Source organism: Neolamprologus multifasciatus, chromosome 6, assembly GCF_963576455.1.
Source record: "Neolamprologus multifasciatus chromosome 6, fNeoMul1.2, whole genome shotgun sequence".
Taxonomy (NCBI): Eukaryota; Metazoa; Chordata; class Actinopteri; order Cichliformes; family Cichlidae; genus Neolamprologus; species Neolamprologus multifasciatus.
The window spans coordinates 22,278,819-22,295,627 of NC_140444.1; the positions used below are offsets into that span (position 1 = coordinate 22,278,819).

General features: G+C 38.7%; 1 protein-coding gene across 1 annotated transcript; it reads left to right on the forward strand.

Moving 5' to 3' along the window:
- Positions 1 to 8,232: 8,232 nt before the first annotated feature.
- LOC146516975 (leucine-rich repeat LGI family member 2-like) lies at positions 8,233 to 14,174 on the forward strand. The gene is made up of 8 exons (XM_085162971.1): positions 8,233 to 8,809; positions 8,979 to 9,050; positions 9,273 to 9,344; positions 9,552 to 9,623; positions 9,757 to 9,828; positions 10,083 to 10,252; positions 10,760 to 10,924; positions 11,936 to 14,174. Exons 1-8 carry the CDS (start codon positions 8,637 to 8,639, stop codon positions 12,769 to 12,771), a joined length of 1,632 nt encoding a protein of 543 aa, XP_085019097.1. The 5' UTR covers positions 8,233 to 8,636; the 3' UTR covers positions 12,772 to 14,174.
- The last annotated feature ends 2,635 nt before the right edge of the window (positions 14,175 to 16,809 follow it).

Here is a 16,809-nt window from a genome sequence, read left to right on the forward strand (position 1 = left end):
AAGAGAGAGAGAGAGGAAAGTCCCACGATGGTTTCTCTAATGGTTACTCTCAGGCTCAAGCAGCTACTTTATTTTTGTAGCAACAGATCGGTCTTCTGAAATCAACATCCAAAAAGTTCATTTTCAGCACCTTTTCTCCAAGAACAGCTCCTCCAGAGTCCATTAAGTTATTAGTTTCACTTACATAAACAATACAAGCATTGCTCAATATTCTTTACAATTTACTAAACAATAAAAAAAGATAGGAGTATTTTTTAAATTTTATAATAATAATAATAATAATAATAATAATAATAATAATAATAATTATAATTATAATTGTACATTTCCATTTTATTTTAATTATTTACTTATCTGTCCTGAAACCATAAAATATTTTTAAAGTGGAAGATTTGGAAAGTAGTATTTTTTTAATGGGAAAGTGGCACATTTTAAACAAATAATTTTCAACATTAGTATTATTTTCTTTCCAACAACAGTTACACTTTCTTTTCTAATTGTGCATAAATATAAGACCATGAAATATAGCAAGGTATTCAAAGTATGGTCAAACATAAAGAATTGAAGCAAGAAGGCTGCCCCATCAAAAGCTAAAAGAAGATATAAAAACTAAGAAAACGTTTGTCAAACCATAAAAAACATATCCATGTTCGTGCATGAAAATGTAAGTGCGTTGAAATAAAAAGCAAATAATCTAGAGAAAGGAAAACAAAAGTTGCTGTAGCATGAATACCAGATGTAACGTATTGGCACTTTTAACATTTGTGGACACGTGAATGTGCTCAGTGCTTAACCCACTCACCGAAACAGCTGTGAACATGATGGAGAGAAACACTCACCATCAGCTGGTGGAGAATGACATTTTTTTTACACGTGTTGAGCTCATTCCACATCACACCCCGAGCCATTTGGGGCTTGGCAAAAAGTTTGGGTAAACTGCATGAAGGAATATTTTCATGATGATTATTTGCTAGCAGAGACAATACAGAATCCTCTTGTCTTGCATAATAATAATAATAATAATAATAATAATAATATAGTTATGAGAAGTCTAAGTGTTGAAGGCACAAGTGTTGTTTCTGGACTCGGCCCCAGTTTGGTGGTATGCAGCTAGGAGGGGGTGGGCCGACAGTTGCTGCATATGGAGGGCACACTGACAGCAATATCAAGGACAGAGGCCACTGGCATAAAGCTTTTGTCACCCTCAAATCCCACTTCTGCTCTCAGTGCCACTAATGTGGTGTAGGGCAGCGGTGAAAACAACTTTAGCATATTTATTTAAGGGGTGTACTAAAGTGCATTTTGGGATTCCATGGACTATGCTTTACACTGGCTTCCGTTTGGGAACACCTGGAGTAAAATATAATTGTATATAAAGTAGTATAGCTTCACCTCAACTGGTGATATTAGTAAAATAACATCAGCGGTCTAGAGTTCAAGTAGCCTATAGGTAAACTGAGATCTTCTCCCATTGCTGTTGTTGACGCATTCGCCTGATAGATGAATGGATTAAGGGTCACAATTCATTAGCGCAAAAGAACGAGAAATAAAAAATGAAAATAACCCATAATTTCACTAATGATTACTAAACACGTGTAATGAATGTCATCCAGAGAAACATATCACATATGACTGACCCAACCCCCACCTCTTCCTCGCCCCCCTTCATATAACTCAAATGTGAGCTATTAAGCATTTCACAACACACGCAGGTTGAAGTGAACTCCACAAAGCTGATAAATTTAGGTAGCTATTTAAAATGGGGACACCGCTCATGCAAGCAAGTTGAGATCAGTTTCTTACACTGGCCACATTAAAACAGCAGGTGCTAAATCATGAGCACCATTAATCAAAGTCTTGAACGGTCCATGCGAAGACTTTTTTCGAGCCTAATTTTTACCCTCACACCTCAAATGTTGATGCAGAACAGAGGGGATTGATACCCAATACCCAAAATTCACAGGGAAAGGTAAGCTGAACAAACCCTCACTCTACATTAATATAGTAGCATTTTATACTGTACAGATAATACAACACTGTGCTGTGTAGAATATAATATTTGCACTATAATACTGTCAGTGGTTTGACTGTTATTGTTTTAGCAATGTAAACTGATTGTTGATTTACATCAATATCCAGTATTTAATCATCCAAATGCTTTTTTTTCACATCCTTATCTAGATGCTCTACTTTCTTTTAATTTTTTGAAGTTACTGTCATAGTAAGATTTTTTCTTTTTGTAATTTCTTACCTAAATTAATGGCTTGAGCTAAACATTTCCATTTCTATGACTGTTTGTGTTCACCAGTGTGGAACTGGAGATAACTAAAGCAATGGCTTTGTCAGGTTTCCAAAATATTTTAACCCTACTTTGTGTTTCTTGTGTCATAAATGAGGTTGTGGGACCTGATTTGTCAGTGAGTTATGGTTAAAGTCAAGCAACAGAGTGAGATCCACGATTGCCCTAAGGGGAAATGGGGCAGAAATTATACTATATTACACTGTAAGAGTACACAGTAGTTTGCTGTTAATATGGCATCTGCATTGTTTTTGCAGTTTTTTTGTCATTTCTAGAGGCTGTTCCACTCTGATTATAATACAACAAATGACATGAATTAAAATGCAATCTAACAAATCTCCACGCAACTGCACCACAAGTTTTTATGCTCCATAGGAAAACAATTTAATCTAAAATAAACAACTTGAAAATGGTAGACAAAATACATAAATAAAGTGATGAGGTGAGATATGCAGCTCTTTTTTTTTTTATAAAACATTACAACATGCTGCTCTTATTTGTACAAGAAAATACACAAATGTGGATGAGTTTTTAAATTCTACTTTAAATATCTAATTACACACAAAATGAAGAAGTTTCTAATAAACATCATTTTTTAAAATATGTTTAGGAGCACTGAAAGCACAACCACAACATCACTCTCACACAAAATCCATTTTAAACATGAGAATTTGTGTGATGTATATTGCTCGTATTTAACACAAACTGGTACACAGCATGCTGTCGTGACATGTTTATGTTTTAGGTACCGTGCGGCCGTACTGGTGACCTTCTGACACTCACTGCTGAGCCCTCTGCAGCTTCTAAGTGGGAACAGGAGAAGTCAGAGAGCCTGAACACCTGCTGTGAAGCAGTCACCAGCCAGACACCGCACTTTTCTAGGTTAAGTTCCCTATCCTTCAAAGGTTTCATAGTTCAAAGGTTAAAAGGTCACCTTTGGATTTACAAGTGTTGTATGGAAGTTAGTTTAGAGGATGTTATGGATTAGAGAGTTACCCTAAACCAGTGATATTGACAATTTACTTAAAGAGGAAAAGAGATCACTCTGACAGTGTCATTGCCGGTGAATAGGTTGGATGAGTGTGATTACCAGTATCTAAATAACTGAATATAACTCCCAGATCTCAGGTGAATGATAGACTTCCCTTCACATATAGATTATAGCAGGTAAAGGTCATACTGGGTTTATTATCAAAATATGGCCTGCCTTAATTTAGCAGTTAAGAAAAAACTTGTAAGGGTTTCCTTCCTCATTATGGTGACATCACTTACATGCATCCTCTCTCTTCTACACTTCATTCAAGACTCTGAGTATCACAGTTCTTTATGTAACTCATTGTTTAGTACAAGTCACTAAGTGACTTCTTCATTGGTTTGCTGGCCCTCTTGAAATCTAAGGAAACAACAGCAGTGGTACATCACTTTTATTTACAAAGTCTTACTGGGTACATTTGCTTCATTTCTCCCATCTTTGTTTTCTTTGAGTTTATATTTTATGTGAATTTGTAATGGTGTACTTTCTTGGCCAGGTCTCCCACAAAAGAGATTTGACTCTCAAAGGAGGAAAAGAAAAGAAAAGAAAAGAAAAGAAAAGAAAAGAAAAGAAAAGAAAAGAAAAGAAAAGAAAAGAAAAAATACCACAATTGGGAAAGTGACATATTTATGTAAAAATGAAAAAAAGTTGATCACAAAACACATTTTAAAAAACAAACTTTGCAACATGTATCACCCACTTCCTATTAAAGTGCTTTATTATGAAGGCATAACAATGGAAAACAAGGTATTCGGTTATTTTTACTAATGTTATCAATGAAACCCTGGTTGAAAAATGGTAATTTTTTTGTATTCAGTAATGTATTGCAATAACATTATTAACATCAAAGGTATTTTCATACTTATTTTAGTATTTACTAGGTTAAAAAAATGTTGACAGTAGTTATTAACTACTGACATACTTTTTTTTTTATAAGTAGACATTATGAAGTGGTACTAATTTTCTTTACAAAATGTTTTTGATTGTAAGATTAGATGTCGGTAGAGAGAAAACAACACAAAACAAATCCCACTTTAACAGGACTATCTCTGCTGTCTCTCAATACATGCATTTATTACTTTGTCCCACTTTGTTCTCTTCAGGATCAAAATCTATTCACTCCCCCGAATGAAAGTGGCATTTTTGCCTGATATGAGTCAAAAGAGAAAAAGTTATCCATTTCTGTGATCTCTTTGTGTCTGTCAGAAATTGTTTCATCCTGACACAACCAGTTACATGCCTGTGAACGAGGACAAAAGAAGACAAAGCTGTTTTTAACAGTGATTATTTTGGATAAGTCATTACGGGCCAGCACTTTAAGTTACCAAATGGGAAAAAAGTGCAATTTGTTGTATTAAAGTTGCAGAGATATCCAAAATATGAACAAATAATGATGTTTTTAGTATGCTGGAGTTCCCAAAACTCAGACACCCCTTCATGTTTGTGTAGATTAAAACACACGTAAAAATAAATGAAATATAAAAATGCATCTCTCAACTTGTATTTCCAGTTCTCTAATTCCATCTTAATCATTGTTTAGATTAAATAACTAAGAGATGTTTGCTCTGTATCATCTGGTGGTCCTGAGTGTTTAGGAGTACTCTAGCCTAAAAACAGCAATGCAAGAGTCAGAGCTGTCGTGAATTATGCCAGCAATGGCAGACATGTACGGTTGCTCCCTTCTGGCAATGGCTATTCGGTTTCACTCATGCTGCCAGACTGCTGGGCTACCAGCAAAGGTCGGCACCTTGTTAGGACCTGGTGGGACAACTTGCAGCCCTATTGTTGTGCTCCTTTTAATGAATAATGACACAAACCTGCGTCTAAAAAAACTTTTGAAGAGCAGTGTCTATAATCATAAAAATCATAATGAATTGTTGTAAGTAGCAGCATACGATGGACACTCTTGGTTTATGTCTCTTAATGTAATGATGTGATAACTGTTATTGACTACTTCATTAAATGCAGTGTTGTCAAAACATATTTGTCATCCTTGCATCTTTCAGATCATCACGCATTTAATATCAGACAAAGAATGCAATTTTGAAATTACGATTTAATTTATTAAAGTAAAAAAGCAATATGTGACAAGGCAATTAGCCCCTAAACCTAATAACTGGTATAATAAGCCTACAATCAGTTTAACAGTATGTTAAATGTATTTAACTATACATTTAACAATTAAAGCATTAGAGTATCTTTAATTAGAGGACAGCAGATATATACTCACCAGTCATTTAATTAGGTACATCTTGGATGAAGTCTTCTGGTCATCGATTCAACTTGGTGCTTTAAACATTCTGCAGATATTTTGTTCCATATTGACATGATAGCATCACACTACCACCACATCCAACAGCTGCTTTACTGGATTGAGATCTGGTGACTTTGAACTCATTCTTATGTTTAGCAAACCGAGTTTAGATGATCTGAGCTTTATAACATGACATGTTATCCTGCTGAAAGCAGCCATCAGAAGATGGGTACCTGTGGATGGACATGGTCAGCAACAACACTATCAAACGAGGTGATTTTTTTTTTCAGTCTTGTGTTTCCCAGTTTTGGTGATGCAGTGTAACTTGTAGCCTCAGCATGTGGCGTGTTCATCTGCTTCAGGGCTTGAAGTGTTCTGTCTTCAGAAATGCTTTTCTACATACCTTGGTTGTAATGAGTTGTTGAAAGGCTCTCAAATCACCTTTCTTCCCCATTCTGATGTTTGTTTTGAACTTCAGCAGGTCATCTTGACCACGTTTGCATACCTAAATGCATTGAGCTGCTGCTAATTAGATATTTGTGTTAAGGAGCAGAAGAACAGGTGTATCTAATAAAGTGTATATATTTTAAATCAGATGGTTGTAAAGAAAAAATGAGGAGAAGAATATGAAAAAATAATCAGGAAATAGTAAATAAAGATTCAGGGCAATCACAGTTCTCAGAAATTCTCAAAACCCTCCTTAAAAAACTCATTTTGAAAACTTTGAAGTCATTTTCACTCAAGACAGAAACAAGAATGAATGAACAAACTTTACAAACCTGATACTGTGTTAGTTTTTACTTCACGAACCCAAATAATTAGTGCAGCAAGAGTACTGACAGGGACTAGAAAGAGAGAGCATATTTCTCCTGTTTTGGCTTCCCTTCATTGGCTTCCTGTTAAATCCAGACTTGAATTCAAACTCCTGCTCCTCACATACAAGGTCTTAAATAATCAGGCCCCATCTTATCTTAATGACCTTGTAGTACCATATCACCCGATTAGAGCACTTCGCTCTCGCACTGCAGGCCTACTTGTTGTTTCTAGAGTATTTAAAAGTAGAATGGGAGGGAGAGCCTTCAGTTTTCAGGCCCCTCTTCTGTGGAACCAGCTTCCAGTTTGGATTCGGGAGACAGACACTATCTCTACTTTCAAGATTAGGCTGAAAACTTTCCTTTTTGCTAAAGCATATAGTTAGGCCTTAGTTATGCTGCAATAGACGTAGGCTGCCGGGGATTCCCATGATGCATTGAGTTTTTCCTTTCCAGTCACCTTTCTCACTCACTATGTATTAACAGACCTCTCTGCATTGAATCATATCTGTTATTAACCTCTGTCTGTCTTCCACAGCATGTCTTTCATCCTGTTGTCCTTCTCTCACCCCAACTGGTCGCAGCAGATGGCCGCCCCTCCCTGAGCCTGGTTCTGCCGGAGGTTTCTTCCTGTTAAAAGGGAGTTTTTCCTTCCCACTGTCGCCAAAGTGCTTGCTCATAGGGGGTCATATGATTGTTGGGTTTTTCTCTGTACCTATGAAACGCCTCGAGGCGACTTTTGTTGTGATTTTGCGCTATATAAATAAATTTGAATTGAATTAAAAATAAAATTAACACTTTCTATGACATTTTGGATTTTAAAAATATCAAAAATTAAACAGAACAACGACAGATGCTTTCCCCCCATGTTAGCAAAACAGTTGCCACAGTGTGGTTCCTCTTTCTTTATCAGCAGCTTCCCTCTAGTGGTGCACTATCTGAACTGACACACTACACTACTGACTGGTAAACAAAAGTCTGGTTACCCTTAGGCAAATCACACTTTGTTTATTTCTGAAAAAAGAAAGCATGATTAAAAAATGTATCTTCTCATGTTAAAGCTTTGTACTGCCGTTTGTCCTATAAACTTAATATTAAAGGTCAGGCATTGTGTGTGTAACACGTCTTACTTACCTTATTAGCACTCAAGATATGTGGGAAAAGTCACTGAAACCAAAGAGACTCACCTAAGTAACTTAAAAACAACTAACAAAGCAAATAATAGGACTACATGGGGTCATGAAAATACTCCAAGAAAAAAAAAAAACAATAAAAGAAGAAAACTTATAATAAGACAAATTAAAAAGAAAGCTCCTACAAACATGATCCAAATAATATTTCAAATCCACCATGACGTACTTGTAGAAAACAATCACATACAGCAATCTTGAACAGTTAGAGGGTTGAAATTCATAAATTGGTTCATGGCCTGACATCTCACCATACTTTACTTTTTTTTTTTTGCTTGTTTTTTTTTTTCATCCCTTTGCTCTCCAGAGTCAGAACTATATTAGCAAAAAATAGTTATAAAGTCACTTGTCTTTCCTCCCGGGTGGAGTTTAGTTCATTTTAATATGATAAACAAACTTCCATTTGTTACTGTGATTTATTTTAATTTGACCCTGATTTTTGTCTTTTTGTATTTTTTTGTTAACTTATTATTAAAAACAGACTTTTAGTCTCAGACTTTATCTTTTTAAATAAAGCTTGAGCCTCTGAAATGCTTCTGTACCAGTTGGTAACTACAGCTGAGAGGATAATTCAACTACCAGGTTAAAAAGTGGAATTAAATCTCTTCCTGGTATGTAGAGGGACTTTATTAGGCTATTTTGGTTGGATTTGGTACTTTCTGCATAGTTATGCAGAATGTATCACGTGATGAAATCCACGACAGACGCGGGCAACTATTATGACAGTATTAATACTCTCCATGGTGCTGAAAAACCGAGGTCTGTTTGTGTTTTCTATTGATTGCCCCACTTTGAATGCGTCTTTAAGTCGAGCACTTATTAAATGCATATATACACAAACGCTGCCTTGAAGTCTTTCGACACAAATCACCTCTGATCACTGACGTCCGACACCAAAGCAGCAGCCCTCCAGGACGCAGCTGCAGCCGTATCAGCCTGTGTCAGGGCTTTCCACTGTAGTGCTGCATTCTGATGTAGCCCAGCGGATACACAAACGACACGCTCAGACCTCGCGTTCAGTCGCTGTTTTTAATGTCTATGAAGCATCATGACACTTGCTAAGCAGTGGCTGGCCGGATTCGCGTTCCTGTGCATTTATGTTGCAGCTGAATCGAAAAAGAATTTCAAATGCCCTTCAGGATGCTCCTGCACAAAGGAGACCATCATCTGCGTCGGCACTTCACAGATCCCCCACACTATACCGAAAGAGATCAACTCCCTGTAAGTACATTTCTTTGGCTATGAAGAGGGTTATTAAAATCCGTCAGTGAGTCACAAGATAATATTAATACTGCATTCAGAAGAATAATTGACTGCCTGTAGTGGGATTTCGTGCCTGACGTGTCTGGTACAGACTGTTAACATGTCCCTAATGTGTTTCACTCAACAGGAGCATGGTTAATGGATCAATTGCGGAAATTACAGAGGGAATGTTTTCACTTATGCCTTCTCTTCAGCTGCTGTAAGTACCCACTGATTACTTGGTGATTATTGACGTCTTAGAGCAGTCACACCCAAACAAATAAGGCACACGGATTTATTATTGGTTAAGTTGTTTTGGTTGCTTTATACTGGAAACCAAACAAGTAAAAGTTGTTTTTTTAAAGGAAAGTTTTAATATTTTAAGCTGTAAAACCTTTGTTGTTGTTGTTGTTGTTGTTGTTGTTGTTTTTTACCCTTACAGGCTTCTTAATGCAAATTCTTTGACCGCAATCAAAGATGATGCTTTCTCTGGTCTGCCTCATCTAGAATATTTGTGAGTATTATTAAACAAATTCTTTCATAATCTAAAAAAATCTCAGTCACCAACAACTTTTAAACTTATCCCAATACCCAATGCCCTCACCAGTGGAGCAGAAATCAAAAATAATAAACAGTGCACATGTGCTTTTCAGACATGACAAAATATATTTATCTGTCTCTCGTCATTGATAAATCTGTTCTGTTACTATTCATGGAACAGGTTCATTGAAGGGAACAAGATAGAAACCATCACCAAAAATGCCTTTCGTGGTCTACGAGGGTTGACTTATCTGTAAGTTTTGCTGCCATCTTCTCTCCTAATCATGACAGCTGCAACGGCAACATTTCACAGTTAAAGTGAAAAAAAAAACCCAAAACAGAATTGTGTTTTTTTTTCCTTCTCATTCTTTGTGTTTCTGGTTTAGCTCCCTTGCAAATAACAAGATAAGGTTTCTGCCGAGGGATCTCTTTTTTGACTTGGATTCCTTGCTGGAAATGTGAGTAAGCAGTTGTTGTGCCAGCAGTGTGTATGTGGGTGTGTTTGAGAGAGAGAGTGTGTGTGTTTTTCTAACTGAAGCTGACTCAGACTGCACTTGGCAGTGTTCAGCGTTAAATCCTCCGAGGTATGGTCGGTCTATCTATCTATCTATCTATCTATCTATCTATCTATCTATCTATCTATCTTGTTTTCCAGTCATTTTTCTCTTGTCTTAATCCTTTGTTGTTGATCATTCCCTCTGTGATGCATCAGAGATCTGCGAGGCAACTCATTCCAGTGTGGCTGTGAGAACAAGTGGCTGATGACATGGCTGAAAAACACAAATGCCACAGTATCAGATGTCTTCTGCGCAGGCCCCAGTGACATGAAGAGCAAGCGGCTCAATGACCTTCCTATTCCACCGGGCGAATGTATTTCCACAGGTGAAATAACAAGGGCATGATGAAAGGCATTTCTGTCATTCTAAAATCAATAAAAATGTTGAATAATTAATCATTTGCTCTCAAAAAGAAACAGATTCAAGGTTTGCTAACATGTTTCCTCCTGAAAACATCTACATATCCACACATGCTGCATAACCTTTGCAAAAAATAAAACACACACACAAAAAAACACACACAATATGTTTATATTTGCAGATATAAGAATGAAACTGAGAGCAAATGCCTGTTCCAAATCTCACAACAATCCATGCAGCAGTTGTTGAAATATTTTGTGCAAAACCTTATGGTCACTGCAAATGACTGTTAAAAAACATACAATCTCAAAAATAAAATATTACTAAGCTGAAAGCCAAATTTAATAGCCCTGAGTACATGAATGAGGCTTCTCAAAGCACTGAAATGTAACTGAAGCTGTGAGTATGTAAATTTTGGTGTTTTCACTTAATCAGCAAACCAGCAGTTTCTGTTTTTGTCCGCATCTCACAGACTTTGTGCGTCATCAGTCCATCCCCATTCAGTCCATGTCAGCGGACATCTTTTCCTTCAAAGACGACATCTTTGTAGCGATGGCCGCCCCAAACTCCAACAGCTGCATAGTCATGGAGTGGGATCACATTGAACTGAACTTCAGAAAATTTGATAATATAACAGGTTTGATAACATCCATAAAGCTGGTAATGTTACTTTTTTCAGTGTCAGTAGATTTCATGAAAAGACCAAAATAGATCAATGAATGGTCCTGTATACATTTTAACTGCACATCCAAATCCTCTGCTGGCATTCGCAGGGTTTTGTGTATTTTGTATTCATAAATTGAGCAGCGTGGTGGTTAGCACTGGTGCTTCACAGCAAGGGTTCCAATCCCCCATCTGGTTGGGACCTTTATGTGAAGAGTTTGCATGTTCTCCCCATATCTATGTGGGTTCTCTCTGGGTACTCCGACCTTCTCCGACCATCCATGGATGGATAGATGGATATTGACTAACTGACATCCTCCAGGTCTGAAAAATGAAGTAACAGTAGATAATCAAATGGCCAACTGAGACTTGATCTGACAATTCGAGACAGTTGCCATATATTTAAAATACCCAACTTTACAGAAGAACATTTAAAGAATATTTTTGTGCAAAATACTTTTTTGGTATATAAAAGTAATTTCCCCCAGCAGCTGTAGTCTCTGTTACATGTGGGTAATCAGATACAGTTCTTCCACCAACTCTGTGTGAAGCTTTTAACCGTGCACCCCACTGATCCTCACTGAACACTTTATTGCAGTAAGACAGGAAATGTCTGATCAAACATCATCTCCCAGCAACCTTAGGATGCTTAGGTTCATCTTCCAACTCACCTGACAACGACGCCTGATATATGCTAAAGTTAGCTGATAACTAAACACTAGTTGTATAAAAAAGTGAGGCCAGAATCCCTAAAGTCGATTACATTCATCAACAGCTGAAAGAAACAAAAATCTAACTTTGTCATTGGTCTTGTCTTGGTCTGAACTTTGGTCTTTTCATGCTTGACCATAATGATTTTAATACTGTCATCATAGAAGTCATAGAATTCACAGATAGAATTCACAGATCCTTCAGAGTGTGTTAATTTTCAACTAATACTTTCATTTTCTGTGTTGTATTATTAATTACCAACTTTTCTTCACAGGGAAGTCTGTTGTTGGATGCAAGTCAGTTCTAATTGAAGACCATGTCCTAATAATAGTCACCCAGCTCTTTGGGGGTTCCCACATTTACAAGTTTGATGGTCAACAAAACAAATTCATCAACTTTCAAACTATTGAGGTGTTCAACATCTCGAAGCCAAATGATATTGAAGTCTTTCAGATGGAAGGTCACTGGTACTTTGTGATTGTGGACAGCTCCAAGGCAGGCATGTCTACTCTCTACAAGTGGACTGACCAACCAGAACGCAATGAAACTGGTTTCTACTCCTACCAGTTTCTCCATGAATGGTTTCGTGATACAGATGCTGAGTATGTTGAGGTGGACGGGAAGTCCTACCTGATCTTAGCCAGTCGCTCTCAGTCACCAATCATCTACCTGTGGAACAGGAGTACCTTAAAGTTTATACTTCATAGTGAAATCACAAACATTGACGATGTAGTGGCTGTCAAAGCTTTCCGGGTGGAGGGTGACTTGTATCTGGCCATGGCTTGCTACATCGGTGACTCCAAAGTCCTCAAGTGGACCAACAAGCAGTTCATTGACGTGCTGCCTCTTCCCTCTCGAGGGGCAATGATCCTCCAGCCGTTCACCTTCGCAGACAGGCACTATCTTGCTCTTGGCAGCGATTACTCTTTCACACAGATCTACCTCTGGGATGCAGAGACAAAAACATTTCACAAGTTCAAGGACATTTATGTGCAGTCACCCCGGTCATTTACTGTGGTGACCACTGACCGAAGGAGTTTTATTTTCTCCTCCAGCTTCAAGGGGAAATCGATGGTCTTTGAGCATATATTTGTAGATTTAAGCTTATAATAACTACAAAAGCAGTACTGATCAAAATATACAGTGCTTAAAAAAAATTATGAGACCATTGTAAATGCTGGTGGATTAACATTGCAGAAACATTTAAAAATGACTTGGCAATTACCAGTACTGATAATTTAGGACAGCTGTGGGATGAACCTCATGGTGGTGGTCAAATAAATTTGTTAAGTACTGCATGTTGGTTAGTCGCTTCATAATGAGTGTATGCTGTCAAAGAAGTGTCAAATGCTGTGTATTGTACTTATGCAACTAGATTTATCGTTCTTGGTTAAATTTAATCAAGTTTTCTGCAAATAATGTGATATGGATTCAGAAAATTATGAAGGCAAGGTTAATGTTAGACCAAAGTAACTAAAGGCTGACAGAAATATAATATGACAATGCAAATGCATTAAGAAAATGTTATGGCAATACCAATACATCCTTAAAAAGGCTTGGCTTTTATCATAATTCTGTCAAGCCAACAAGCCAGACACTGTCCACAATAGCCAAAGATATCACAGACTATTACCCTCCTGCCCCACACAGGAAGTTAGTGAGAAGCGTGACCATTTACACCCTACAGCTGATGGTGTAGTTGTGCAAGCAAAACAAACTTTGTATGTCACGTCAAAATTAACACTGGCAAAAGCAAATCATGTTGTATGGTGTTGCATACTCTGTTTAATCTGCCATGTCTGAAGGAAAAAATGACCACCGTTATCGACATTGGTATTGCACAGATGTCACGGTTTTTGTAGTTTCAAAAAATTACAAAAACTGTGACATGTAGTCCTCAAAATTTTGGTATTTGAAAAAAGTGTGCATTTTTGAGGGTTTACGCTTGGAAGTAAAATGCTGAATGTTAGTCAGAAAGTCATGGCAAGTAAGAAAATGGACACTTTCTCTGAGAAGCCATCAAAAATTTTGAAGCCATTTCATTGCAGTAAGTGTTATGACTGCAAAGATAAAAGTGCATGATGCACAGTTTTCTTCCTTACCTGAAAACAGAATATCCATCCATCCATCTTCTTCCGCTTTATCCGGGGCCGGGTCGCGGAGGCAGCAGCCTAAGCAGAGAAGCCCAGACCTCCCTCTCCCCAGCCACCTCCTCCAGCTTTTCCGGGGGAACGCCAAGGCGTTCCCAGGCCAGCCGAGAGATATAATCTCTCCAGCGTGTCCTGGGTCTGCCCCGGGGCCTCCTCCCGGTGGGACATGCACGGAACACCAACCCCAGGAGGCATCCTTGTCAGATGCCCGAACCACCTCAGCTGGCTCCTTTCGATGTGGAGGAGCAGCAGCTCTACTCTGAGTCCCTCCCGGATGGCTGAACTTCTCACCCTATCTCTAAGGGAGAGGCCAGCCACCCTTCGGATGAAGCTCATTTCTGCCGCTTGTATCCGTGATCTCGTTCTTTCAGTCACTACCAACAGCTTGTGGCCATAGGTGAGGATAGGGACGTAGATTAACCGGTAAATTGAGAGCTTTGCTTTTACACTCAGCTCCCTCTTCACCATGACGGACTGGTGCAGCGTCCGCATCACGCAGCACCGAGATACTTGAACTCCTCCACTTGGGGCAGGAACTCATCCCCGACCGGACAGGACACTCCACCCTTTTCCGGCTGAGAACCATGGCCGAGGATTTGGAGTTGCTGATTCTCATTCCCGCTGCTTCACACTCAGCTGCGAACCATTCCAGTGCAAGCTGGAGGCCATCACCCGATGAATCTAACAGAAACACATCATCCGCAAAAAGCAGAGATGAGATTCTGAGGCCACCAAAGTGAAAGCCCTCCGCCACTTGGCTGCGCCTAGAAATCCTGTCCATAAAAATTATGAACAGAACCGGTGACAAAGGGCAGCCCTGGCAGAGCCCATCACCCACCAGGAACGAGTCCGACTTATTGCCGGCAATGCGAACCAAGCTCTTGCAACGGTTGTATAGGGATTGAATTGCCCGTAGCAATGGGCCAGACACCCCATACTCCTGCAGCACCTCCCACAGGACACCCCGAGGGACACGGTTGAATGGTTCTCCAAGTCCACAAAACACATGTAGATTGGTTGGGCAAACTCCCATGCGCCCTCAAGTATCCTTGAGAGGATGAAGAGCTGGTCTAGTGTTCTGCGACCAGGATGAAAACCGCATTGTTCCTCCTGTATCTGAGGTTCGACTAGCGGACGAACTCTCCTTTCCAGCACCCTGGCATAGACTTTCCCAGGGAGGCTGAGGAGTGTGATCACACCCTCCGGTCCCCCTTCTTAAAGATGGGGACCACCACCACCACTCCTCAGAAGACGTGTCAGTGGGATTAAGGAGTTCCTCGAAGTATTCCTTTCACCGCCCGACAATTTTCTCAGTCGAAGTCAGCAGCGCTCCGCCAGCACTATACACAGTGCAGGTAGAACACCGCTTTCCCCTCCTGAGACGTCTGACGGTTTTCCAGAATCTCTTTGAGGCAGTCCAAAAGTCTTTTTCCATGGCCTCTCCGAACCTCTCCCACACCCGAGTTTTTGCTTTAGCCACTGCCAAGCCTCCGAAGTCCCACAGGCTAACCTAACCTTATGAAGCGCCTTGAGGCGACATTTGTTGTGATTTGGCGCTATATAAATAAAATTGAATTGAATTGAATTAACCAAGCCCGATAGGACTCCTTCTTCATCCTGGTGGCTCCCTTCACCTCTGGTGTCCACCATTTGGTTTGGGGATTACCACCACGATAGGCACCAACCACCTTGCTGCCGCAGCTCAATGCAGCATCTTCGGCAATGGAGATGCTGAACAATGTCCCCAGTCTCCCTCGGAATGCTGTCGGCTTGCTGCCGGTACGTTGGGGTATGTTGAGGGGAGATTAGAGCTAATCTCCCCTCGGCTTGAAAACAGAATATTACTAGCTTAAACCTAACTCCACTAGATTTATATCAAACTACTTTATGGCTATGCTACTGAGTGCCTATTTAATAGCAACATAACATACATAATTTACTTTTGATTCCTATGCAAAATGTATGATACTAAGTGTTAATATGGAATAATAACCATAATGTCTATTGTGTGCTACTATGTACCTTTAAAGCCTTTGTAGGAGGCCTTTTCATTCAGTCAAAAAACTAGCGTGCCCTTTTCTTTACAGAACGTTTGATATTTGTCATATATTGTAAAGATTTTTTTTCACACATTAAACAATATTAGAGCCTGATTTTTGAAAATTGACAGTTAGATAAAAATGACAAAATGCCAACTAGTATAATCAATGTGTTTTGATAGCTTTGATAACAAGTTTGTCCTTTAATCATTCCTAATGCACTACCAACAGTGATGTATACATATTTTTTCCCACGTCATTAAAAAGTAATGCTGAAAAATAATCGTGTTTTTCAGATCTTGAATCCCATGTAAGAACAGTTTGTGGAAATGCATTAAAGAACATTTAACCACACATGTTGTATTAAATTGTTTTTCCATCATGTTTTGCTGATGTAAACATGAAACCATTAAAGTAAAGATAAAGTGTTGCAGACAACATGTCTAAAACTGAATGTACTGGTCGTGTTGTTTGATTAGCATAAGGAAAAGACAGAATCTCATGTTTTGTTGATTTTAGGAAACAAGAAGATGGACAAAGTATTGTGATAGTGTGGGACAGTTTTCCCTAGTAGTAGTGATTTAGACCATTACAGAAAAAGTAAGGTGATCATAGAGAGCATCATTATAATCTGCTATTGTTATAACTCAAAGTGCATTGATATGACTGAGGTTCCTCTTATAACTCTGACTTAAATTGCTCTCCACTTGTCTACAGCATGCTATCAACTGTATAAATGATTATTCACCGACCAATCTCAGGGTTTGTGCACAAGAGCGTCATAAATACAACTTCAAGCCAAAAAAAGGGGAAAACTCACACCAAACAACCATATAACAACAATAGCACTAGTATAAAAAGGTTTAAGGTTTAGTCACATTTGACAAAGAAAAAGAAAAAGTAATTTAAAGGTTTTCCAAGGTAAATCACATCAGGCTCAAAAATACTGTTGATTTGAC